Source organism: Pollicipes pollicipes, unplaced genomic scaffold (assembly GCF_011947565.3).
Source record: "Pollicipes pollicipes isolate AB1234 unplaced genomic scaffold, Ppol_2.1 Scaffold_2555;HRSCAF=2994_pilon_pilon_pilon, whole genome shotgun sequence".
Lineage (NCBI taxonomy): Eukaryota > Metazoa > Arthropoda > Thecostraca > Pollicipedomorpha > Pollicipedidae > Pollicipes > Pollicipes pollicipes.
Genome location: NW_023596136.1, coordinates 45,862,179 through 45,887,783, shown reverse-complemented (window position 1 = coordinate 45,887,783; position 25,605 = coordinate 45,862,179). Strand labels below are relative to the sequence as shown.

The 25,605-nt window shown below is 53.9% G+C and overlaps 1 protein-coding gene across 1 annotated transcript in view; it reads right to left on the bottom strand.

Moving 5' to 3' along the window:
- Positions 1 to 8,331: 8,331 nt before the first annotated feature.
- Positions 8,332 to 25,605, bottom strand: part of LOC119101836 (myosin-I heavy chain-like) — a 78,612-nt gene continuing 61,338 nt past the window's right edge. The window contains 15 exon segments of the mRNA XM_037225263.1: positions 8,332 to 8,373; positions 8,772 to 8,867; positions 9,813 to 10,016; positions 10,698 to 10,937; positions 14,185 to 14,365; positions 16,798 to 16,885; positions 19,634 to 19,841; positions 20,608 to 20,783; positions 21,214 to 21,339; positions 21,902 to 22,119; positions 22,695 to 22,834; positions 23,409 to 23,683; positions 23,996 to 24,143; positions 24,379 to 24,537; positions 25,159 to 25,354. Of these exon segments, the coding sequence (XP_037081158.1) occupies positions 8,332 to 8,373; positions 8,772 to 8,867; positions 9,813 to 10,016; positions 10,698 to 10,937; positions 14,185 to 14,365; positions 16,798 to 16,885; positions 19,634 to 19,841; positions 20,608 to 20,783; positions 21,214 to 21,339; positions 21,902 to 22,119; positions 22,695 to 22,834; positions 23,409 to 23,683; positions 23,996 to 24,143; positions 24,379 to 24,537; positions 25,159 to 25,354 (2,497 nt within the window).

Below are 25,605 nucleotides of genomic sequence, written 5' to 3'. Positions count from 1 at the left end.
GAAAGTTTTGATAAAAGAGCTGCAGTTACGTTTTTTGCAGCACCAATGCATCAGTATTGCAGCATATATTATATGCTGCAATATTGACACATCACCAATATTGCAGCCACGCTCATTCATCACAATACCCATCTTCGGAAAAGGATTTTGGATTTCATCAGCGTAAATACGTTGTAGGGGCTTATGATCCGTATACGCTCTGAGCTTTGGTCCTGGAATATTGGACAAAGTTTTTCTACGCTGTACACGATAACAAACGCCTTCGTGTTCGATATTCGGCCATCCCTTCGCGCGTCCGTAAATTGATGCGACACGCTTTGCATCACTCTTTCTTGATCGTCCTGTTCTTTTTCATGAGAAATGAGAGCAAAGCGCATTGTGAAGCGTCTGTACACAGCGATGATGTTCGAGTAACGCCTGGCATGGCCAAAATTGAGACTCCTACCAATCGTGTGTTGACAGCTTCACAGGCACGTTGTGTCTCATCGCTTCATTCAGATTTCGCGCTTGTTCTCGTATGTACCATTAATGGTCTAGTTATATCATTGAACTTAAGTGTATATTACCGATAGCATGCCATTAAAAAAACAAGCACTCCTCTGAGATTTCGAGGCGGTTGCACATTGTTTATGACTTTGACTTTGCTTGGGTCCACGCTGATGCCTATAATAGATGCTATGTGCCCTAATTTGTTCAATTTATCCTTAGAAAATTAACGCTTTAATATTTTGAGTTGGAGGTTAGCGCATCATAATTGTTTAAAGACAGTCCAAGGTGTTGCACGTGCTCCTCGAAAGCGCGTACTCCTTAAAACTAGTCGTTTTCGTTTATGCTATTTTTTATAGCAACTTGGCAAAATTCAGCCTTCAAGTTCAAACAGATCTGGAACGTGGATATTTTAACGACTGAAGAATGTCTTAAGCGTTTGGAATGCTGAGAGTGGGCACAACTGTGGTGACGTTTCATTTTCTAAAGTTAACTCAGGCACGATGAGAGTCCTTTTTTGTGCACCAGAACCATGGGAATCAGCCAAGGGGTGTTACTCCAACGGATGATACCTGCTTTAGGCATATCATCCACATGCTTGCTCACGATCGCTTTTTGTGTCAGAGGGATCTCATACGGCTTTTGTTTAACAGGTGGATTGTTTTGTGTGTTCATAAACATTTTAGTGGTGTGGGTAGTCGTTAGCTCGGAGCTTTTACTATAATTAAATCAATGTTCCTGCCTAACGCATGTTCTAGAAGCATGTGCCGTTCACCCAAAATATGAGCTTAGATTGAACATTTTCAATTTTTCATTCGACTCTGATGGCCACTCCAGTTACTCGGTTACGTTGTTAATTTCAATCTATTGTTATTTTTGTTTTTTAAAAGAGAAATGCTTTAGCCGGGAATGTAACGCTTTCTAAAAAGTGTCTGCCTGTCTCGCTAACCAATGCCCAATGAACGCACTTGTTTCCAACATTTGAACTACCGCGTTGTGTAAAAGATTACCATGTTCATCTTTAAAGCATGGGATGACGTCATTTGTGTTGAAATGAATTGATTTCCAGCAAACTTAATTTTTGACAGTTGGCATTTAATTTGGGCCGATAATCTAGGGGTCAGGTGAATGTTTTCTGATAGCTGCACTAGGTGTTGTTCCTCGTATCGACAGTTTTGCATTTGTTTTTGCAGGAACAACAGCTTACCTAATTTCAGTAAATGGTTATCATGTCTGGAAGAAATTGTCTTTCATAAAGAGAGTCAACACCTAAGATTATGTCGTGGCATAGTCCCGTGGCTGCATAGGCTGAAAGATACATTTGAATTTTGCCAAGCGTGATGCGAATGTTCACTCTTCTTGTGCCTTTCAGTCTACGGCCCGGAGGAAATATCAATATTACGTTTTGTTGACTCGCTTCTTTTACTGAAGCACCGTCACGTAAATTCAGAGTTTTTTCCAGCCAAAACTGAACTACACTATCCAAAAGAGCACAACATCTTTTTACTTACGCAAACGTTTGTAAATGGACACTTCTTGTTGATGTCATAATATCATATCATAAATTTCATAAATCATAATATCATATATCTTATAAAACCATACATATCATAAATTTCACCTGCTCGACTAGATGGAGGTCCTACTAGGTTCCCGAACGGTCAATTTTACCTGTGCCTTGGTTTCGTTTGCGTAGCTGTGCTGTAGTTTTGCGGCACACGCGCTAAATGTGACCTGGAATATGACAGAAGTGGCAAGTGGGTCTGTGATCTTCTGTAAATGATTTAGGTCAACATCGTTCTCACCAGGTAGCCCGTGTCGAGTGCTCGGGTGATCAAAGCTTTCAACGTTATAGCGGTCAGCCGTCAAGGTCGAATCCAAGATAATAATGATAAACTCCACAGTAATTTAACAAATCAAAATAGAAAACCTTAAGTGCAGCCATGCAGATCAGTTGTTACAGTGTGAGCAGCCCTGGCGAAAATAGCGCTAATCAATGCACTTAAATGCTGTTTTGATCCAGACGAATGTAAGGAAAGTTTTTAGTTCTACGCATACCTGATATTTTGTTCACTGATCTGTTCTTTGACCCTGAATCAGACGCTGAGGGTCAACTGCCATCACGACGAAAACTGTCATCACTTTTGAGCTTGACGCGACCTATTTGGTAATAGTGGGTTTGTCCCCAAACACCAGTGAGTTTTGGCGTTGTGGTGTTCGCTGTCGTTTGAGCCTGAATTTGACCTTGAGGTTCGATGTCCGTATGTAAGCAAACCTCACTCGTCTCTGGAGTTGGATGTTGGTTATTTTTATACCAATTTCACTTTCTTGCGTCGGTAAGTTTGGACGTCACAACGTCCCTCGCTGTGTGACCTTGGGTTGACCTTGCATTTCAATGTTCATAAGCACGAAGACGCTACCGCCCTCACGTTTGACACGTTTTACCATTTAAGTTCAGTTTTGCTCCATGTCATTGGCAATTTTGGGCGGGGTGACGTTCCCTGTCATTTGATCTTGAATTTGACCTTGAAGGACAACCACTGTAGCAAAGAACCCCACATTGATGATGAGCTCGGCGAGAACTATCCCTGAGCACATTTTTGGCGACATAGTCGGTGTACTTGAATCCGAATACGCTTTCACGGCCCGACAGGGTGGCCGTGGACAGACTGCAGCGACAAATCAAGTCGTGGTTACCGTGTAAGGGCCACAGTGGTATGTCACGCCAGGGTTGTCATGAGCTCAAGGTGACAGGTCACGCCAAGGTTGTCATGAGGTCAAGATGACAGGTCACACCATGTCATGAGCTCAAGGTGACAGGTCACGTCATGGTTGTCATGAGCTCAAGATGACAGGTCACACCATGTCATGAGCTCAAGGTGACAGGTCACGTCATGGTTGTCATGAGCTCAAGGTGGCAGGTCACGTCATGGTTGTCATGAGCTCAAGGTGACAGGTCACGCCAGGGTTGTCATGAGCTCAAGGTGACAGGTCACGCCAGGGTTGTCATGACCCCAAGGTGACAGGTCACGCCAGGGTTGTCATGAGCTCAAGGTGACAGGTCACGCCAGGGTTGTTATGACCTCAAGGTGACAGGTCACGCCAGGGTTGCCGTGAACAGACAGCAGTGACTTGGACCACGACAGAGCAACCATAAACAGACCACAACGATGCGTCACGGTCACCATCACGGTGTCACCGTAGAAAGGCCAGTGAAAGACCACTGCAGGGCTCCCTTGAACACATCAGCGTGACAGGCCACGGCAGGGTCAGAGACAGGTCACGGCGGCGTTACCTGAGACGGTCGGGCGGCCGTCGGGTCGGCGTGGCTCGGCGCCGACTGGCCGACTGAGCGGGTCCGGGCGCCGCCCGTGGCGCCGTCTGCCGACGCGAGACCACCGCTAGGTCGCTGGACAGCGGGGCGGGCCAGCCAGCGATCGGCGGGATCGGGGATCCCATTGATTGATCAGCACGTGGGCTGTACTAAACGCCTGCCAGAGAGACCGTGCCACTGAATCGAGATCAGCGTAGCGTCCAGCAGCGTCCGAGGCCCTCGAGAAGCGCCAAGGGCTCGTGAGTACTGAAAGAGCGTTCGTGGGCGCTGAAGTTTGAGCGTTTTTAGGTGGTGATATAGTCACTGTAAGATCTCGGTGCTCCGAAGGAAAGCTGCGCTGGCCTCGTCAGAGGGGCCACGTGACAGCCCACTGCCGCTCATCATGCTTTTGAGTGGAATGCTCATTCAGCATATCGCCGGCGATGAATCCTTGAGAAGTTTATTATATTTTAGTGTCTGGAGGAGGGAAAATAGGTGCAAAAGGGTTAAAAATGAAAAGTATCCTCTCGCCGGGCAAGGCGCCATACGTATGCCGCAACATGCCCATCAGCCAGGATTGTTAGTATAGGCGACAGAACACTGGTGATCTGCAGAGAGTCTGGTGACGGGATATTTCAGTCATTAGTGATGAAGGTGCTTCAACTCGGCTTCTTGCGCATGAAAGCCAATAGAGAATTACCGGAAAGTTGCTTTCGCGGCTAAAGCCTTGCTTCGTGAGCACATGCTGAAAGAGTAATTTCTCATTACCTTCCACTTAAACGAATGAAATTTATGCGTAACTTTGCTCGCATAAAATCTCCATTAACGTCGTTTGAATCAATGCGTTCGCTGAGTGACAGCTTGTTGGCCGAGTTGCTTTATCCGCTAAATGGTCTGAACCGGGGTGACTTCGCCCACCCAAGATAAGCATCATGCCACCACTGGAACGACAGCGACGTGATGCGTGTGGCTTGTCGTGCCAGTGTTATCCTCCCTGTCAGAGGAAGCTTCATGCCCTGGGTGAGAATCATAGTCACGTGATCAGCGTAGTTGCCATACCTTGCCCTCAGAAAAGCAGTTAACATTATTTTGTCCGTTTTGAATCAAGCACATCATTTTGTTCCAAAGCTCTCCGTCTGCTGATCCACTGCCACTGGTCCGTACGTCGCCATTTTGTTGTACTGCTCCAGCCCTCCCCCAAAGTGGAGTAGTGAGCACATATTAACGTTAAAGCTGTTCAGGGTTCTTTACAACTTAAAACGAGCTACTACGCAGAAATTGAACCTTACTGCTTAACACAGGCGGGGTCCAGTCGGCCCCAAACCTTGAGCACCGTGTATGCCAATCGGTGGAAAACCTCCGATCGCCGGCGTCCGCAGCAAAAGACCCAATCGGCGGAGAACCTCCGATCGCCGGCGTCCGCAGCCAAAGGCCCAATCGGTGGAGAACCTCCGATCGCCGGCATCCGCAGCCAGGGACCCAATCGGTGGAGAACCTCCGATCGCCGGCGTCCGCAGCCAAGGACCCAATCGGTGGAGAACCTCCGATCGCCGGCGTCCGCAGCCAAGGACCCAATCAGTGGAAAACCTCCGATCGCCGGCGTCCGCAGCCAAGGACCCAATCGGTGGAGAACCTCCGATCGCCGGCGTCCGCAGCCAAGGACCCAACGGTGGAGAACCTCCGATCGCCGGCAGTCCGCAGCCAAGGACCCAATCAGTGGAGAACCTCCGATCGCCGGCGTCCGCAGCCAAGGACCCAATCGGCGGAGAACCTCGATCGCCGGCGTCCGCAGCCAAAGGCCCAATCGGAGAACCTCCGATCGCCGGCGTCCGCAGCCAAGGACCCAATCAGTGGAGAACCTCCGATCGCCGGCGTCCGCAGCCAAGGACCCAATCGGTGGAGAACCTCCGATCGCCGGCGTCCGCAGCCAAGGACCCAATCGGTGGAGAACCTCCGATCGCCGGCGTCCGCAGCCAAGGACCCAATCAGTGGAGAACCTCCGATCGCCGGCGTCTGCAGCCAAGGACCCAATCAGTGGAAAACCTCCGATCGCCGGCATCCGCAGCGAAGGATCCAACCTTGGGGTGCGCCAGATGCTGATGTTGCTGTGGTACCTCTGGTATGAGGCGCAGCGGTAGCCGGAAACACTACACCCGCTGAGATCGAACCCTACGATCCAGCCATCCTGACTTTACGCTGACAGGCTGATGATCCTGCTCCCTCACACACATTTCTCCCGCACCATCGCGAGCGAGGAATCGTAGCAGAATGAACTAACGTTTATCTGTCCTTCGCCGAAAACGGGTGACGTCCGTAGTCACAAGGAAGGCCTTGTTGAGACGCTTCAACATTGTTAAAGCCCTTGTTACAAGTTCCCGGTTTTTCGGGATGAGAAAGATAATGCGCAGGGCACTAAAAACCTCGAAAATGTTAGCACACGTACGCATGCTGTTGATACCAATGTATAATTGATACTAATCTAATTGCTGTTGTACCATATCTGTTCACATAGCGCAAGTCATTTTGCCAACAACTGTGCGGCCAGTGTCGAATAAGCGATTTCCGATAAACTTTTCGAAAATCTGGTGCTTTTCGGTGATGAGGTGGCGATGCGGACCGAGCCTGACAGGAATAACGCCAACATTTGAGGCAACGAAACCACACACTTATGATACATACTGACTTTCAACGTAATCCAAATAACTCGCGTCAAATAATAAGATTGTATTTATCTTATATGTTCATCAAATATACACGCATAGCACAAGGGTATAAACAGAGAATATTGACGCCATTTTGCAAAGCAAGCACAACCATGGAAGTCTACACCTACCGACGTAGACAGAGCACGCATAGTTCACTAGGAAATTGTGGCAGTCGGATACCTGTCTCAGTAGCCCGGTCACCACGGCTGACCCTGGCAACGCTCTTCCCACGCTAACCCCAGCACAGCTCATCGAACCTCGCGCGGTTCGAAGAGACACGGTGCAGATCTCTCCCGCTTGAATATTCTGCAGTTGGCAGTCACGAATAGCGAGCACACGGCGGGGCGGCCCCTTAGCACATCATCCCATCGGTGACCGCGGTGAAGGTTTGCCGCGAACACACGGGTGCACAGTCTCGAAAAGTTCGGCAAAGCGTTAAAAACAGCCTCCCAACTGCGGAAGACCAGGCGCCAGGATCTGCGATCCGTACGTGATTGGCGGCAGAAATCCGAGCAGAATGGCGAATTACTGTTCGAAGCGACAACTTTTAAATCGAATAATTCTTAGCATCAATTAAGTTGAAAAGATGACGCCATTATCAACTATAGTGACCAGCTAGTGGCTGACAACGCAAAGTTTTCAGTCCCAGATATTTACTATGTTTTTGTCCATTAAGTAACCCGTTTGTGCGGGGCCTGCAACGCACATTCAGATGGTCTATAATAAGCCGCACTTTTTAGATAGGCCAATCGAGCTAAATATGTCAAACTATTGAGAAAAACAAAACACCAAAAACGCTTTCCGTACTCAGCTGCGGTACAATCAATAGAAATCATAATGCGCATCGACAATACCCAAATCCAAAATTTATAAGCAGGTCAGATGCTTGGACAGCAAAGGTCGCGCAGTCACAGGAGTGGCTGCCAAAGCCGGGTCCGTCAATAGGCGTCCACGGTTGGGGCTGGTCACTTACGGTTTATGGCTGAAGCTTTATGGCTGAAGGCGACCATATTCTCACTTTTCGGTTAACCCAAAGCCGAGCAACAGTGTCTTCGCGGCACAGTTCAGACATCGGGCGCACACATGTGGACAACGAAATGGCGTTCGCAATGTGCGAAAATCAAGGCGGAAAAACGAGGGTAAACAACCTTCCCTATCAACATAAATTTAACTACCGAATGTTGGTTTTCCTGTATTAAAAACAAGACATCACTAGTAAAATTCGGCAAGTATCAAACGAGCGTCATTGGTCCCAAGACAGTACGGGAATGCAAAGAAAGATGACTGTTAAACATAACAAAACGGTTCCTGTTGTGATTTCTTGAGCTCGTGTACCGGTTACGTCATTCATTGTGATTTCTTCAGCTTCTACATGAGGAATCGAGCCCTTGCACGGATGGTGCTTCGCCAGTTATTTCCAAAAAATAAAATGTCCGAAAGCACAAGTTATATATAATGCCCTCCGCACAACTGATGCGAACCAGGCCAACGCAAACTTCATCAGCGATCTGCAGTACGTGAAAACCAGTCAAGTACCATCCAGTTGTGCTAATGAGTACGCCGTCTTCTACAACCTCATTTGCTGAATAAAAGAAAACAAGCCATTCGTTTACGCAAGGAAGACCGACATTTTCTTCGCTGAGCGAAACCTATCCACGAGATCCGTCGTTGCCAGACAACAAGAGCACACAAGCTGTCCTATAAATACAAACACTGAGTACTGAGCAACAGTGGACCACTGCAGAAGCATTGGTCACCGAACGACTCCCGGACAGTGCGAGCGAAGTCGCAAACACAGGTCAAAGATGAAATGCAAGCAGCACACAGTCACAGGAGCGCCGACGCCGCAGCGCGCCCCACCAGGTCACACTGACGGGCACACCGGCGCCACACAAGCCAATCTCATCTGGCAACGCCATGGAATCTCCCATCTAGCATTCATAATGACTAGGTGATATTATCATAGATTTGTTTCGCTGCTGGCGGCGGCGACTGGCGGCCTCCACGCTGAGCGTGCGGCCGTGCTCTCGTCCAAAGTGCCTCTACCTAGGGTCGTTCCACCCAGCTGAGGAGCGGGCCACCACCCCTACACCGGTCGCCCCGTCCCTCGAGCCCGCCGTGCTCGCGCGGCCGGGGCGCGGCACCGCCCGCGGCCGAGCCACCCCTGACCGCGGTGCCGGCGCCGGACGGGTCTATCTGAGTGCGCCGTCGCCGACCGGCGGCGCCGGCCGCTGCAGGATGCTCATGGGCCGGGCGGCGGCGCCCGCGCCCGCCCGCAGTGACGCCTGCTCCCGACACTCAGGCTGCAGCCGCTCCTTGATCAGCTGCGTGTAGTCCTTCACCAGGTTGGCGATCATGAACGCCTGCCGAGGCAGGGCGGAGGGTCAGCGTCCGTGATCTCGGCGGATCGAAGGGTCAGCAGCCGTGACCTCGGCGTGTCTAGGGGTCAACGGCCGTGACCTCTGCAGGTCGGAGCGTCAGCAGCCGTGACCTCGGCGAGTCTAAGGGTCAACGTCCGTGATCTCGGCGGATCGAAGGGTCAGCGGCCGTGACCTCGGCGTGTCTAAGGGTCAGCGGCCGTGACCTCGGCACGTCGGAGCGTCAGCAACCGTGACCTCGGCGAGTCTAAGGATCAGCGGCCGTGACCTCGGCGTGTCTAAGGGTCAGCGGCCGTGACCTCGGCAGGTCGGAGCGTCAGCAGCCGTGACGTCGGCGAGTCTAAGGGTCAGCGGCCGTGACGTCGGCGGGTCGGCGGCGGGAGAGGACGGGGAAGGGCTGAACGCGACCGGCAGACGCGTGGGTCGGAACTGGGCAAAGGAAGCCATTCTGACTGACTGAAGCCAGTCTGACATGAACGAGATGATTGCAAGCCATGACTGATGCAATTTAAAACGTGAACAATGATACTGCCAAGAAATGACAGCTTTACTTGCATATTGCGTCAAAGAGGGGCTGATTACAGGACGTTAAGTGAGGAATCTCCCTAATCCAACCAGGTCAACTTCTGCCGTTCACGTGGTTTGAAGTGCAGAAAAGATGACATGAACAACGGATACCAAAGACATTCCTCGGGCTTGGTGCCTGTCATCCTCAAGCATCCGCACTGTCAAAAAAAAAAAACGTAGCACCGAAAGAAACAAGCCCAAACACATTCCTCCTCCCATTTTCCACAATTCCACAGCCCTTTTCCAAGAAACCCGCCATATTCAGCCACATACTTCTCTGCCCGCTGAAGACCCCTACCTGGCCTCCACCCCAGCACGTGCGGCCAGCCGTCGATCCTGCCCCACCAGCAAGCAGCGCCTCACCTGCCCCGTGTTGAGGATGATCTTGCTCTGCTTGCGCGTGCTGCCGGTGATGATCATCAGTGAGTTGATGGCCGGGCTGTAGTTGACGATGTAGTCGTACTCGTACGTGCAGAGCACGTTGCGGCTGCGGAAGTCCAGCAGGTGCACACCATGCTCGTCCACGGCCAGCCAGAGCATCTTGGGCCAGTTGGACGTGAAGGATTGCTGCCGCGCACACACAGGGACTGATGTTAACAAGATGGACGGAGGACGGTGAGTGGCCCAGCCCGGGACAATGCGCCGGGTAGTCAGGGCATTACCTGTCATGACGAAATGCGAAAAGGTTTACTTCGCGCAGACAGTGCTGTAACGACCGGCTGACATTGCCACAATCGCCTGGTATTGGCCTTGGTCAACGGCATTGGTTACGTAGCGTTGACGATGGGGAAAATTCGACAGCTGGCGAGTGGTGCCCATCTAACGTTAAGTGCAGCGTAATAGACTCCAGACACGCACTCAAAGTGTAATAAAGCCTATTAACCAACTAGGCCGACCCATAGTGTAATTGTTTTCTTGAGGCCTTCTGTGACGCACAACGTCGTGGCGAAACCCAATGACTGCGATGCTGATGATCAAGTCAGCAAGACGCGCCGCCTCAACGCAGTGTCCGGGTGGCGGCTGTGATATCGCAGATTTGAGAACAGCCGCCAGTGGCGCCTGGATCGTCTTGCCCTCGTGACCCGACGGAATTTGACGCTAAGACTACAGCGCTTCAAGCACTACCAATTAGGAGAATCTATAGACGCCCGCTGCTTCCTTGCGGCCAACAAGGCTAAACAGAGGCAGCCCTGCTGATCACGGCAGCGACCCCTCCCTCCCCTTCCGCCCAACGATCTCCATACTCACCACGACCTCGAAGATGCTGGCGCGATAGAAGGGCCACGACTGGATGAGGTTGAGAAAGGCCTGCTTGGCCTGGTCGGACGACATGCCCTCCAGGCTCTGGTGGTGCACGGTTACGGTGTGCACCGAGGCGACGGACGCCACGCGCGGGGGCAGTGTGTACGCCATCACCTGCTGATAATCGATCGCGGCCAGATTGTAGTCGCCCAGCTCTATCTGCGCCCGCAGCGCGGTCAGCATCACCTGCCGGGGCACCGATGACGTCAGACTGACGTCACGGCGGAGGTTTGTGGTGATCCGCCGTCTCTATTTCGGCCGGCACAGCCACATATCACGACACCTGGTAACACCGTGTGGAGAACGGACACATGTGGCGTCACAGCACGGCAAGTACGGTAGGCAGGTAAAAGTAACAGCTGGCGATAGCTGACGGAGTGCCGGCCCCACGAGCAATAATACGAAACTGCACACATGCGGCGTATTTGGCAACATAACAAACCTTTCCCGGCGGAAAACTGCAGTTCTGAGGGAGCTAGATCACCTACGCACGGATCCGTCTTTAAACTGGTACCCAATTACATAGAGTATCACTAACAGCAAGAAGGTCGAGAAGGCAGTGTCAACACCGACTCTACTGACGCTGCTGCCATCAACATCATTCTATGACATATTCATGAAACCAACCAAACACACAAGAAAGCTCACGAAACATAAAGAGCGTGTGTTTTGCTTGATTGGCTATCCGACAGAGCGCAAATGCTTTATCCGCGGTTGTCAATTAATCCAATGATTTGCGCTGTAGCAGAGCAAACTTATCAATGCATTGGAATAAAGCAGGCCACTAGTGCCGTTGCGGCCAAACCCAGCTACGTGGAGGCCACGAACTAAAGGCCAAACTGGAACCGAACACGGACCCTTGGTAACACGGCACCATACACACTACCCGCCCACGGCTAGCACGCGCGGCGCACAGTCGGATGGAGAGGTTCAGATCGATGCCGGACGGTTCGTAGCGTAGCGAACGGCGCTTCGACCCTGTAGCAGACCCCGCAGCGTAGCGTAGCGGACGGGCGGTTTGAGCCCGAGGCGTAACGTAGCGGACGGGCGGTTTGACCCCGAGGCGTAGCGTAGGGGACGGGTGGCTTAACCTTGAAGCGGACGGGCGGTTCGACCCCGCAGACAGGCCGCTCTGGCTCAGTATCCTGATCAGTCACGGTGAGATAAGCCAAATTTGAAAATATATTACAGTGGCGCGACAATGCTGACGTCGCATACGCTGTCTTTATCAGCAAAACACTGAGAAGAAACTCACAGACTACGTGAACAAAAGAAGGACGCTTATTGAATTCAACCCACCGAACACAAATTTGCAATGAATGAACCTCTCTCGCGAAAAGGAGCGTCAATGCGGCATTGCCGCTTACATCCAGGGCAGCTGGCGACAGCCGTGCGCATAAAAACGCAGACTATATAAACAGCTCAATAACCGGTGTTCTTAGGAGTGCCAAAAAGTCGGCGAACCACCGCCTCTTGCTGCCTTTTCCGCGTAAGAGCATGCCTGACTGCATGACGATTGAACGTACAAAAACAGCGATTCGAATGCCCGGCATGTTTCTGATAGTCTAGGGGTGGTGCGTCGGTGGAGCACGCGGCGCTCACGCATTTCTCATCCAGGACTTTACAAGAGATACGGCTCTAGCTCAAATCGTGTAGTTTTTCGGCCAAAATTCACAGACGGTGTTCTCATCTCTTGGTGAGCAACACCGTTTCACAATAATTCCAACAGGCGAATGCCCTGAATGGGTGCACAACCGTTGTGCTACGCTCCAGCATTCCAGTCATGACTTCATAGATGCGTTAGGCATCCGAGCGAACCTTTGGCGAACGGCTGTTTCTTTTCTGTGCGATTGCATATCGGAACACAGCAACACGGGTCGTTGGCACAGGTAAGGCTCAGGCTAAAGTGTAGAACCACGGTTGGGGGTCAAAGGGACCAATGACTCCAAGGCCGCTTTCACTCCTCATGCAAATTAAGTGTAAATCTATGGCAACGCAAGGTGTCCAAAATGGCGGTGAACTCCTTTTTAACGTTTCTGTTTCCAGATCCCTTGAGTTAAACGCTAGAAGTTAGTAGTCACTACAACTGGCGCACCACCGAGCGTGAGCTTTGAAAGTTGTGCAAAAGCACTGTTTGGGGTGATATGGAAGACATTCCTACAGTTATGGCATTGCCCCATTGCTTATGGGTATGGATGGAGAAGAAGCCATGAAGTGGCCAATGTCCGGAGAACGCAATAACCCAAAAAAGGTTTAACGTAAACATAGGACGGAAAACAACGAAAGGTAGTATATCCCAGATTTGCCATCAGCCATCAGAAGTGCCATCAGCGCATTATCCTGCTAAAGAAAGCGATGGTTAGAGTCATCTGAAAAAAACTTTTTGGGTATGCAGGTGAGTTGAAAACCCTAGAAAAGCATACGAATGAATATCTTGCAACATAGTGCTTTTTACTGAAACCAAGATAAACTCTGCTTACGTGAAAAGGATAGAGCACATCAAGACTCTTATTGTTTTTCGAAAAAGGGGACAAATCTAGTTCCGTGCTTCCACTGCAACCGCAACCGTCTCCACACTGCCGCCCGTTTAAATTTAGCGTGTGGAACCTGCTCATTTCACGTATCTGCGCACGTGTGTGTGAATCTGGTGAATCCATTCACGCTGATGCAACCGATTCCTCGTCCACTGTTATGCATTCCCTCTCCCCCTCCCCCGAAAACCCGTGTATCTAAACGGACGCAAAGGAATTGCAAAAGGTACATTTCAACCCCGACAAATTCCGAATCGACCAACCTTATAACGCCGCTTCTGTGCGCTGCACTAGGCCGAAACGTTACGCCTTCAAACGCTGCTGCGTTTTGACCCTCAACCTTACGCGCTGCTGCGCCTTTCAGACGGTGCTACCGCGAACTCGCCGCATTTGAAAATGGCGAGACGGCCCACGCATTTAGCCTGACACGACTGTTCTGCTGACGCAAGCCTTTTAGCTGAATGACGCCTCGCAGACGAAAGACAAACAAGGATATTCTTAGTGTTGGCTCAAGGTGAAAGGGAAAAAAGACGAAAGACCCTCGCGCAACCCAACGCCTAAGGCTGTGGATTCAGCGACCAAGTACGAGCTCGCGTGGCTCGCTATTTAAAGTGACGTGATTTTGAAGCCAGTCTCGTAACATCCCGGCAATTCAGCAAACAGCAACCAGCGCAGTTGCTCACCGCGACCAGCCACCGCCAGCCGCCCGACGGACCAGCTGCACTCCGACATTCACTGGCAGACGAGCGACACTTCGGGTCTCGCCAGCACACGGGCGCCACTCCGGGTCTCGTCGGCATGCAGGCGACACTCCGGGTCTCGCGGGCACACGGGCGCCACTCCGGGTCTCGTCGGCATGCAGGCGACACTCCGGGTCTCGTCGGCAGACGAGCGACACTCACCGCCTCCATCGTGGTGAGAGGGAACTTGTCGTTGCGCACGTTGTGCAGCATCTGGTGGTAGAGCAGCTCCTTTTCCACCCGGTCGTCCAGGTCGAGCGTCTCGTCACACAGCAGGTGCTTCTTGAAGAGGAAGATGTGCTGCTTGCGGGCCTTGTCCGTGCCGGCCGTGGCTGTCTGGTACCTGGGGCAGGGACCCTGGGTCACGACCGGCCACTGAGAGCGGGGACGGAGGTCAGCGGTCAACGGGGGGGGGGGCGGTCAGCGGTCAGCGGGAAGGGGGCTGGGGTCAGCGGTCATCCGACAGGGCAAGCGGGGAGGGCGGAGGTTGGGGGTCACCTGATATGGCAAGCGGGGGGAGGGGGGGGGGGCGGTGGAGGTGTTCGTCATTGATAGCGGGTGTATTGGAAAAGCTTCTGGAAGAATCTGAGTGAAAATATGTTGCTTGTCCGCCGACCTAGCAAAAAAGACGAGTTTGATGATGAAGCTGGTGCATTGGTAGGGCTGCGAGGGTAAACCATTGTTGCTTAACCAACCCCACTCACTTCCACTTTTTACACCTGGTTCAGTTCCAATTATATTGCAACATTAATTGAGTCCTATCACGTGACACTTGTGATTGCTGGCACTCGTCACCGCGTCGGCAGTTTGACGCTGTGACGCAGTGTGACGCTGTTAAGATTATGTCGCGCAGCCGAGCTCTCGAAACCCGCCGCGGCTCGTCGATCGTGCCGATCTCCTCAAGAGACCACCCAGACGCCAGCTGGCCGGCCTGCGGGGAAGCCCGCCACATGGCCAGCACCTTTGCTCAAGCCAGCGTAATACAGGCGGAGTTCAATGTTCCGAAGCACCATCGGCGCCGCTGTTTGGAGCCCCGGCCTCACCGGCTCAAAATAGGTCTTATGAGAGGGCTTCGATTGGTTGGCCAAATAACGGGCGTTCGACTCAGGAACAGATAAACTGAATCGATTGTTTGCGCCCTCCGATCAATGCAGCCCGCTTCTATCAGGGACGAGCATCCCACGCCGGCGCCCCGCGCACGCTCCGGTCCACAGCGGCGCTCTCACGCGTACACACGAGCGTGTACACGCTCCGGTTCATAACAGCACTGATACGCGTGCACACGAGCGTGTACACGCTCACGTCACGTCAGCGCCCTTACGGACCAGCGTTCGACCAGAAAACCTGCACTACAGCGCAAAAGGCTGCCATTTTGGCTGTAAAACGTGCGCACCTCCACAGCTTTTCCCGCCGAGCACATGGTCTTTAACAATTGTATCCTAACTTTTTGAATGGATGCATTTTTGGGATCAGAGCTCACACTAAGCAGTGCTTGTTGAGCTGTGCAAAACGCCTCTCCGTCCCCACCGCCGGCCCCGCTGGCCACCGCCCAGAGCGTCCTCCACAGCTAGCTCTGAGCGCCTATCCGTCACATCGCCGGCTCTGAATGCCTCTCCGTCTCACGCCGCCAGCCCTAAACGCCTCCCCCCCCCCTATCGCCAGCTCTGAATGCATCTCCGTCCCCCATCGCCAGCTCTGAACGCCTCTCCGTCCCCCACCGCCAGCTTGGAACGCCTCTCCCCTCTCCCATCACCAGCCCGGAACGCCTCTCCCTCCCCATCGCTGGCTCTGAACGCCTCTCCCTCCCCCATCGCCAGGTCTGAACGCCTCTCCCTCCCCATCGCCAGCTCCGAAAGCCTCTCCCTCCCCATGGCCAGCTCTGAATGCCTCTCCCTCCCCTATCGTCGGCTCTGAACGCCTCTCCCTTCCCATTGCCAGCTCTGAACGCCTCTCCCCCCCCCCCATCGCCAGCTCTAAATGCCTTTCCCTCCCCATCGCCAGCTCTGAATGCCCCTCCTCCCCTCGCCAGCTGGCCCCCATCGCCAGCTATGAACGCCCCTTCCTCCCCGATCGCCAGCTCTGAACGCCTCTCCCTCCCCATCGCAGCTCTGAACACGCCTCTGGTCACGACCAGATGGTCTCCCACAGCAGCTGAACGCCTCTCCGTCCTCTTCCGCAGACTCCTGAACGCCTCTCCGACCGGCGGCGCCGGCTCGTGAACCGACTCAGGGCCAGCAGGGGCGGGGGCGGCAAGCGGGCCAGTGGGGGCGACGGGCCAGTGGAAAAGGGGGGGGGGGGGCCCGGTAGGCCGGTGGGTGACCGATAACACGAGAGGGGAGATGATACAGGACACGGAAGCCCCCAGACCAGGAGCTACCGGCTGCAGCCCAAAGTCGCTCCGGACAGAGGAACTAACAACCGAGCTTGAAAGCACCGACTTTCAGCTCTTTAGTTTACTTTACTTCATGAAGACGGGTAAAGGCACTGATAATTCACCAGTATAGGGTAGCTTACCAGTCAACCCATCTCTGAACTTGCAAAAATTACCTTTACATATATATATATATATATATATATATATATATATATATATATATTTGCATAACTTTAAAATCCCGAATTCTGCCGCAAGCAGTATCTCACCGACGCTGAGCAAAACGTGCCGAAATAGGAACTACACTCATCAGCAAACAGCAGCTGTCAGGTCATGGCACATCAGGCACGCAAACCACAGCTGAGCTCGAGGTCTGGGGGGGGGGGGGGGGGCGGACTCACCTTTCCCACTTGGACATGACGTCCGCCAGAGTCTCGTCCGGCAGGAGGTTACGCTCGCTCTGACCCAGCACCTCGTAAATAGCGTACCCTGCGGGAAAAGGCGCACGGTGTCGTTGATTCAGTGCAGCCCAAGATGGCCATGCCCACAAGTATGCACAACACCCGTATGCACATAGCATGCCGCCACTGCGTCAGGCTGAGCTTGTTGCATGGCGGACTAATCCTGCCACTTTCTACAGGACTTCAGAGGAATGCTATTTCGTTCCACTCAAGTACGGCTCTACGACAAGACTGACCCACAACTTGCCGACGACCTGCCACATCACATGACATTTTAGACTTTTGATAGTCTGGGCCATTTCTTATTACGCCTATCTCATCGGATATGAAAATCCTACGCCAGTGTCCAGGGTTTTGGGCTAGCACGTTAAAGAGCACGTGCTAGCCGGATGTCACCAGTGATCTCGGGTGTTATTGGGGTTAACTTGCATTCCTATTCTTACAGAGCAACACTGCATTAAAACCCTTAATCACAACATAGACTCGACATTGCAGATATTGTCCACTTCTCCCTCTCACCCTCACACAGACACAGCACGCACTTCAGGGCCCCCGCCCGGGCAAGCGCGGCCACTCGGTCCTTATGTCGTCATCAACTGCGCAGGGAGCAGTGCGCGCGCATCGTCGGGCCGCCCAGACTTTATCACGCGAGTCATCAGGGACGGCCAATTGCAGCGAACTTGCAGAGTTGATGACGTAAACAGCCAGAGGGGTGACTGGGCAATGGTCACGCGTTCAGACTGGCTCTAACAAACGATGGATGCCATTTGTCTGCGACGCACACGCGCGGCTGATCCTCGTTACAGCGCCGCAGCGTAGGGCGCGACCCGAGCTGCAAAACGAGGTCGCCTTCCAGTGTGCGAATCCCTCTGTACTTCGGACGATGACATCTTACATCGAACGCTCGTTCAGGACGAGCGTTCTGGACAGGCTAAACCCCCGGCTTTCCTACATCCTGAACCATTTGTGCTCTTCAGATACAGACAATGGTGATTCATATTCCCGGATGTACGATTCGCGCAGTCTGGGGATCACTCCGCGTCGATGGCCGATGGCCCGAAACGTGAGACGGTCCCCGTGCGGTAATCTGACTTCGGGAAATACCAATCTGACAGACCGTTCTCAGCGTCCGCGATGAGCTCAATGCCCGCTGGGACGAGACGGCACCATTGCAATGAGCACAATGGTTAGCGCTGATCAGTTATTAGCAAATCAAGCTGAGCAATGTCAAGCCCAGTTAGGCTGCGCGCTCACAGCACCTCGCCAATGGCCGGCCCTTAGCCAATGGCAAATGACAAACGTATCGCCTGGCTGAGATGTCCAGTCACGGGAAGACGCTGAGTGATGCCCTCTCCCCAAAACGAGAAAACAGCACAGGCAATTAGACGCAGGTATCGGGGGATTAAATATTCTATCAGACCACGGAAGGAGAAGGGGGGGGGGGGGGGGAGACGGGGGAGCCACAGGGTCACGATATGTAATACCTATCAAGAGCCTACAACTCATAACAGCATAGCTAGCCCCGGCCCCGTGTCGAGACAAACGTCCAGAGGAGGGGGCTTTGGAGCTCGCGTTTTTAGTTTGGTCACGCACGATGTAAATGCTTTTCAGCGAGAACGCGTTTCGAGACGCTTTGCTGCTGCGCTCTATCTCACAGACGAAACACCAGCAAGCGTCCCGTTTTTACAATCCACAAAGCCTCTCTGGCATCAGCACAGCTGCATTTTGATTCGAGCCGCGGCGCCGCCGCCGGACGCCGGCGATTTACAGCAGGCCCGTAAAACGTCCGCGCTCGACACATCTCGCGACGCTGAGCAGCAGCGCGCGGCCGTGCAAGAGAACACAAACGGTGTGTCGGGACTCCGCTCCTCGCCACGCGGCAGGCCCGGCGACAGTGAGCGCAAAATGGCCTCGACGCCGACGCGCCCTTAAACTCCAAACCACTTCCAGGTCCGGCGTCAACGGGTGTCGGCGGCTGACGACGGCTTGTGGCAACTAAGCTGATACTGCGTTCGGTACAGGCTGCAGCGGGGAGCTGCGAAGTTACGGGACGGTTTCTGGCGACAGGACTCGTGTCATGCCCTCTTTTTTGTTCCATACCACTGTTACATTAGCAATAAATGATGAGAATACGTGACTTTCAAGACAGCTGCGGAACGAATAAAAGTAGTTCATATGAAAAAGCTTTCATCTATAATTTGGGCTGGGCTGAATGTGGGCTGAATGTGGGCTAACTTCCGCTACATTCACCTATAGAAGGCACCAGTTCCGATGGAAGCACATCGTGCCTTTATAATTTTAACAAACGTAGGAAAATTCTCCGCACTTTATGAAAAGGTATTATCATCGTTACTTATTCGCAAAAATTGGCAAATAAAACAACGGGGTTTCAGATGTTTCTAATAAAATGCATCCGCATGTCGACATACGGATCAAGGCACGGCAGGCGACATTCCTGTCTGAGGTCACCGACCCGTCCCGCTGGCACCGGACATCCTGGCCAGGAGGCGGACTGTGGCAAAGTGTCCAATAACCAGCTAATGGCCACGCTCACACGAGGGAGCACTTGTGGTCGAACTGATGCAGCCCAAGAGGCAGGAACAGCAGCGGGCACACTACTGGTCCATCCGTGTACTGGTCTTAGCAAGCGTGGTCCAAACGTTGGCAGCCGGTGAACATCTACTGGCATGCCAAGTAACGTCACGCAAGGCAGTGGCCCAAACCGTGGAGGCCACGGCCGTCCTCAGCCGGCCTCGCCAACCAGTGACGGACTCACCTTTCGAGTCGGCCTTGAGGCCGATCTTCTCCTTGACCAGCTGAAGAACCTCGCCGGCCGTGGCCGCCGCCTCGAATTCCACGCTGTGGAACTGGCCGTCCATGAAGTGGAAGCGCGCGTGTATGGGTCGGCAGTTGACAGTGCAGAGCACTTCCTGGCGCGACGGCGCCCATTGGCGACGCCGGGAGTTGACCGTCTTGTATAGACACTGTTGGACAAAGACAAGGTCAGAGTCCTATACAGACACTGTGGGACGGAGACAAGGTGAGAATCCTGTACAGACACTGTGGGACGAAGACAAGGTCGGAGTCCTGTACGAACGCTGCCGGACAGAGACAAGTCCAGAGTCCTGTACGCACACTGCCGGGCGGAGACAAGGTCAGAGCTCTGTCCTGTACGCACACTGAGGACCAGCGGCAGGTTCACCGTTTACCACACACCACACCGGAGGCTCGAATGATTCAGTTCAGTTATTCAGTCTGCATCACGCGGTTCCGTGCCTGATATAGACACTGTCGGAGGAAGAGACTAGTTCAGCGCCTAGTACAGACACTGCCGGGGCGGACAGTTCGGCGTCTGGTACACGGTATTCCGGCGACAGATAAGTGTCTTGTACAGACAATGTCTGGGGTCTGGGGGAGACAAATCAGGCAGACAAAAGTTTTTTTTGTAAATTCAATAACCGCAAGCGCGGTACACGCGGTCGAGGGGGACCACTTCAATGCTTTATACGGCTGCTATCGAAGCAAGCCAAGCACAACTGCTGTCTTGCACAATCAGCGTCGTTGAAAGAGACTTTCAGCTTTTTGAACGCACTTTTGGATGAGGAAGACTCAGCGTGTCGCACAACGTATTCAGACTAACATACCAAATCACAACAAATCCTTTTACACCCTCATGCCACTGCACCACACTGTCCCCCGCGTGAGGCACTGATGGTCGCTGATGGCGCTGACCTTCTGGCGCTGACTGACCTTCTCTGCGAAGCGGGCGTACTTGCCCTCCTCGGTGACGTAGTCGCTGGCGCATTTGGTCAGGTGAGCAGCCAAATACTTCTTGGTGGCCAAATTAGATGGTACCACCGTCGAGCAGAGCAGCGCCATCAGCGACCAGTGACGCCGGTTGACGCGCGAGTTGGGGTCCGGGTGATCTGCCCGGGGGGGGGGGGGGGGTCAAGCTCAGCCGCGACGGGGAGGCGAGGTGTCGCGGTGGCAGCGCCGGTGTGGTATACACCTACATATCAACGCCATGAACAACGCAACGAATCTTTACACGCGATAGTCAAGTGTGACGTTTGTCTGCCTGTCATAGATCCGCTTTTTCAAGTGATTTATCAGTGCCCAGCGAGTATCCCGTGCACTACGGGAGCAGCTCTTGAGGGCAGTCAAACGCTTCATTCGCACGCATCCAATCGTTGACTCAGGTATGACATCCCGTTAGCCTTGCAGTTCATGCTCATCTGAATCCCGCCCGGGCAAAGGCTTCCACGCGTCGCCTCCAGCTACGAGCCTGACGCTGATGATATGCCAACTGCTGTCAGTGGCAGCCTGGCGGCCAACTGACGCTGTCCGGGCACTGACCCGTGGTCTGCTTGATGAGCTGCAGCGCCAGCTCGTTCAGCAGCGTCTCGTTCTTCATGGCCCGGTCCACGATGCCCTGCACCAGGCGCACGTTGTTCTCGTCGCTTGAGTTGTCTGACAGCTGGTCTGTGACGTCACGAGAGAAAGAAAGGCATCAGCTGTGCCCTCCGGGCCGGGGGCAGAGAACGAAGTGCGCTCGATGAGGATGGCTCAGACTGCTAAAAACAGGGCTATTCACTTTCATCTCAAAGTTTGGAGGCATCATGCATCGGAGTTCTTACAAAACCAAGAGAACAAAAAGGAGACGCTGTTTTGACGGCTATTACGCATGTCATGTCCCGTCATGAAGGGATATGGAGCCTGGTTGTGACCACTGCTTGCCAAGTATACACCTTCAGCAAGTACTGCCGGCTATTCTACCACCACCTGAAGCAACACTTACGTTAGCATCACTAGTCGCAACACCGACAAAAACGGCGTTAAGAAGCGGGCACACCGCATATCCCAACAAACGCGTCCCCGCACAACCCGCGAGCCTCCACACAACCGGGCATCGTCTGGGTCAGTCGTGGGTCACAGACCGCTGGGGTCGCCCGGGCCGCTCGGACCGCCCGGACCGCCCGGACCGCTAGGGCCGCTGGGGCCGCTCGGACCGCTAGCGCCGGCCGGGCCGCGCGCCGCCGCTCACCGCTGTGCACGAGGCCGGAGAACATGAGCACGGCCTGGAAGATCTGCACGGCCGTCTCCTCCACCTCGGGCTCGGCGATGCGGCTCAAGCCCTGCGAGATCGGCTGCCGGCTGAAGCCCCAGAAGACGCGGTCGAAGCCCTTGTAGGCGTCGGTGCCGTCGCCGCTGCCGCCGCTCGGCGCGGTCTGGCGCAGCTTCTCCAGCTTGGCCTTGTTGAACCTGCAGCGTCGAGCGGCAGGAGGGCACGGGTAAGGTGCCGTCGGGCGGCAGGAGGGCGCGGGTAAGGTGCCGGGGGGAAAATACGTTGAGATACATGTAAAACTGTTGACTTAATGAGCCTGATCCCGAGGCAAATGTGAATGTCGCGTAAAAGTGGCCAACATTGCTCACTGACTTACTCTCAACGTCTTACGGGGCACTTGAAAGGTCAAATATGTGAAAGACGTACACTTCGCAGCTACACATTATTTGTAAGCAGGGAACGCGATGAGCGCCGCTGGCTCACCACTTCCCTCTTGGGAGGGGAGGGGGAGGGGGGGGGGGCAGCGACTGCAGGGCTATATTAGCGCTCAGGGACTCTGATGTAACCGGGATTCGAACCTACACCCACACGTGGGAGCCGAAGATGCTGACCATTTGGCCATCACAACTTTCGAAATCACAGCGGGTCATGAGAGGCTCATCCCACGTCCAGGCAGCATTAACTGCTCCCACACCAGCGATGCAACCACAGGAGCACAACTTCCAGAAACCCCATTCGATATCGGCAAAGTGGGCAAAAGACAACGACGCACCTTCTCAGCGTGTTCTTGAAGAAATTGGACGTTGCCAAGTCGACGGGTTTCCTCATCATGTCAGCGTCGACCAGATTCCTCCGGCACTGCACCACGTTATAGTGCAGTCGTATCCGGTCGTCGTTTGTGATGTGCTGAATCTGCGGCGCAGTCAGTTCGCCCGTCACATAATGACAGTGGCTGGCAGATAGAAAAGTAAAGGCGCGTTTCAAGCTGCGTATTATTATTATCATTGTTTATATATATATATATATATATATATATATATATATATATATATACATATACACACACACACACACATATATATATATATATATATATATATACATATATATATATATATATATATATATATATATATGATCATAATCAGCAGGAACCTCGTAACACGCGTAGTGTTTTTATCTCCATCACCGTCCGTCCGACATCGCTATCCTGTTTGCATCACAGGTTTCACGACTGAAACAGACCGCCTAACCCCGCGACCAGGTCTGCCCCCCCCCCCGCGACCAGGTCTGCCCCCCCCCCGCCCCTGACGTCTGCAGCACCGAGCCCTACCGAGCGCTGTGACGGCTGACCCCCCCCCCCGCCCCTGACGTCTGCAGCACCGAGCCCTGCCGAGCGCCGTGACCAGGTCTGCCCCCCCCCCCCCCCCGCCCCTGACGTCTGCAGCACCGAGCCCTGCCGAGCGCTGTGACGGCTGACGCTCACCCTGCGGCTGATGTTGTCCACCTCGCGGATCCAGGTGGCGTGCTCGGGCGAGTAGCTGGCGATCAGCGCGCCCATCTCGTCCTTCCAGCGCGCCTCGAACACGAACACCCGCTGAGCGTCGTGGTTGCGGTGCAGGTTGACGGTGATGAAGTCGTCCGAGGGGTCCAGCAGGATCGACTCGACGTCGCCGTACGGGAACTCGACGATGACGTACTTGTCGTCGGGCCGGATCAACAGGATGCCCTCGCAGTTGATGCCCATGTTGAGGTTGTTGCCTGTGAGTGGTGACAACGGGGGGGGGGGAGGTGTCAGATTCTGACTGACACGCGCGGGAGATGGGCTGCCGGTGTTCCCTCGTTCACAAACTTGGCGGCTCGCATGGAACGAGTTCACTGACCATGATTGTAGCACAGTCGTGCGCCGCGTCAAAGTGATGCACTGCCCATCTACGAAGCAGTTACTGTAGGTCAGAACGCAGACGTTTAACATGACGGCAAAAACATTCCGCAACAATCCCAGAAATAACTCAGGAAAACAGTGCGCCATATTTGATGGGCGCTGTCTTTTCCCATGCGAGCGTCACCCACCGTACGGCCAGTAGCCTTTGTACTTCACGGGGAACTGAGTGGTACCCCACACCGGGTACTGCATGACGCAAGACAGGTACCAGATCTTGGCCACCAGCTCCGACTTGCCCGAGCCGTACTGGTGGTGCGCATGCGCGATGATCGGCACCTGCGGGACAGAGACACCCCAGTTAGAGTACCGTCAGCCATGGACGTCTCATCCCCGTAGCAATCGAGGGAGACATTTGGACGTTAAGTGACCTGAGCTGTTGGCCGCAGCCCTTCCCGCAAAAAAACTAACGGTTACGGAGCAGCTTGCGTATCGAGCAGCACATGTATCGTGGCAGCTGGTCTGCTGCGTCGCGACTGGTTGAACGGTGGGCTGGTCGTCCAGCGATACTGACCCAGTCGGGGCGCCGTTTGGTGGAGGCCACGCGCTGCGACAGGAAGGTGGCCACGTCCGAGTAGTGGTCGTACTTGTCCTTGGGGTCACCCAGCAGAACCTGGGCCTGCAGACCGGCCAGCTGCAGCGCCACCTTCTCGCTCACCGGCAAACTGTCACTCTGCAAACGGGCGGGGAGATGGCAGCACGGTCAAACAACACCGGCGTATCGCAGGGGTGGTAAACCCAACATAGTGATCGCCAACATGCACCGACTACAAACACTCTTGTACAAGCGCTATGCGCATTATAACTGCCCCGCGCAAGATGAATTGATGCGACTGATCTGATACGATAGAGCAGCAGTTTGAGAGATCATCGTTGTCCTATCATAAGACAGGCTCGAAACCGGGAAGGAATTCAAGAATGTAATGATGATGAATTCAAGAATAACATGCCACTGCACAACCAATCACAATCGATTCATGAATACGCCGCGGGCAAAAATTAGCATCAGTGCCATGATTCACAAATGCGACTACGACTACGACTGCGGCACAGGCAGAGGTCGACCTCTCGCCACAGCGGACCCAGCGCCACCAAACCAAACACACGACTTGCTTACCGAAAACAGAAACACGTGGGCCGAACCACGACGTCGGGCGGCTACTGCCGTATTTCTCAAGCATGAACCCTCTCCAATCTCACGGCTTCGACTTATGCAAATGGATCGAAGAAAATCCAACCATTTAAATGGACTATTGAACAAAAGAAGCACCTTGCGCTGGGACCGCGTTCATACCTGCACCACCGAGTACACGGCCTGCGAGTAGAGCATGTGGACCTCGACCGGGTCGTTGGGGATCTCGCGGGTGGACTTGAAGAGCCGCTTCTTGAACAGGAAGCGGTTCTCGCCGGCGCCGACGCCGACGGCCGACTGGCGGCGCAGCATGGGCGAGCTGGCGGGCGATTCGGCCCGCGTCCGCTGTTGCTTCTCACTGACCGGAGGGCAGGGGCGTCAGAGAGCGAGGGGGACCGGAGAGGGTCCACTGCTGCTTCTTACTGGCCGGAGGGCGGGCAGGGACGTCAGAGGGCGGGTGGCTGGAGTGGGCCACTGCTGCTTCTCACTGACCGGAGGGCAGGGGCGTCAGAGGGCGGGGGGGACCGGAGAGGGTCCACTGCTGCTCCTTACTGGCCGGAGGGGCGGGGCGTCAGAGGGCGGGTGGCTGGAGTGGGCCACTGCTGCTTC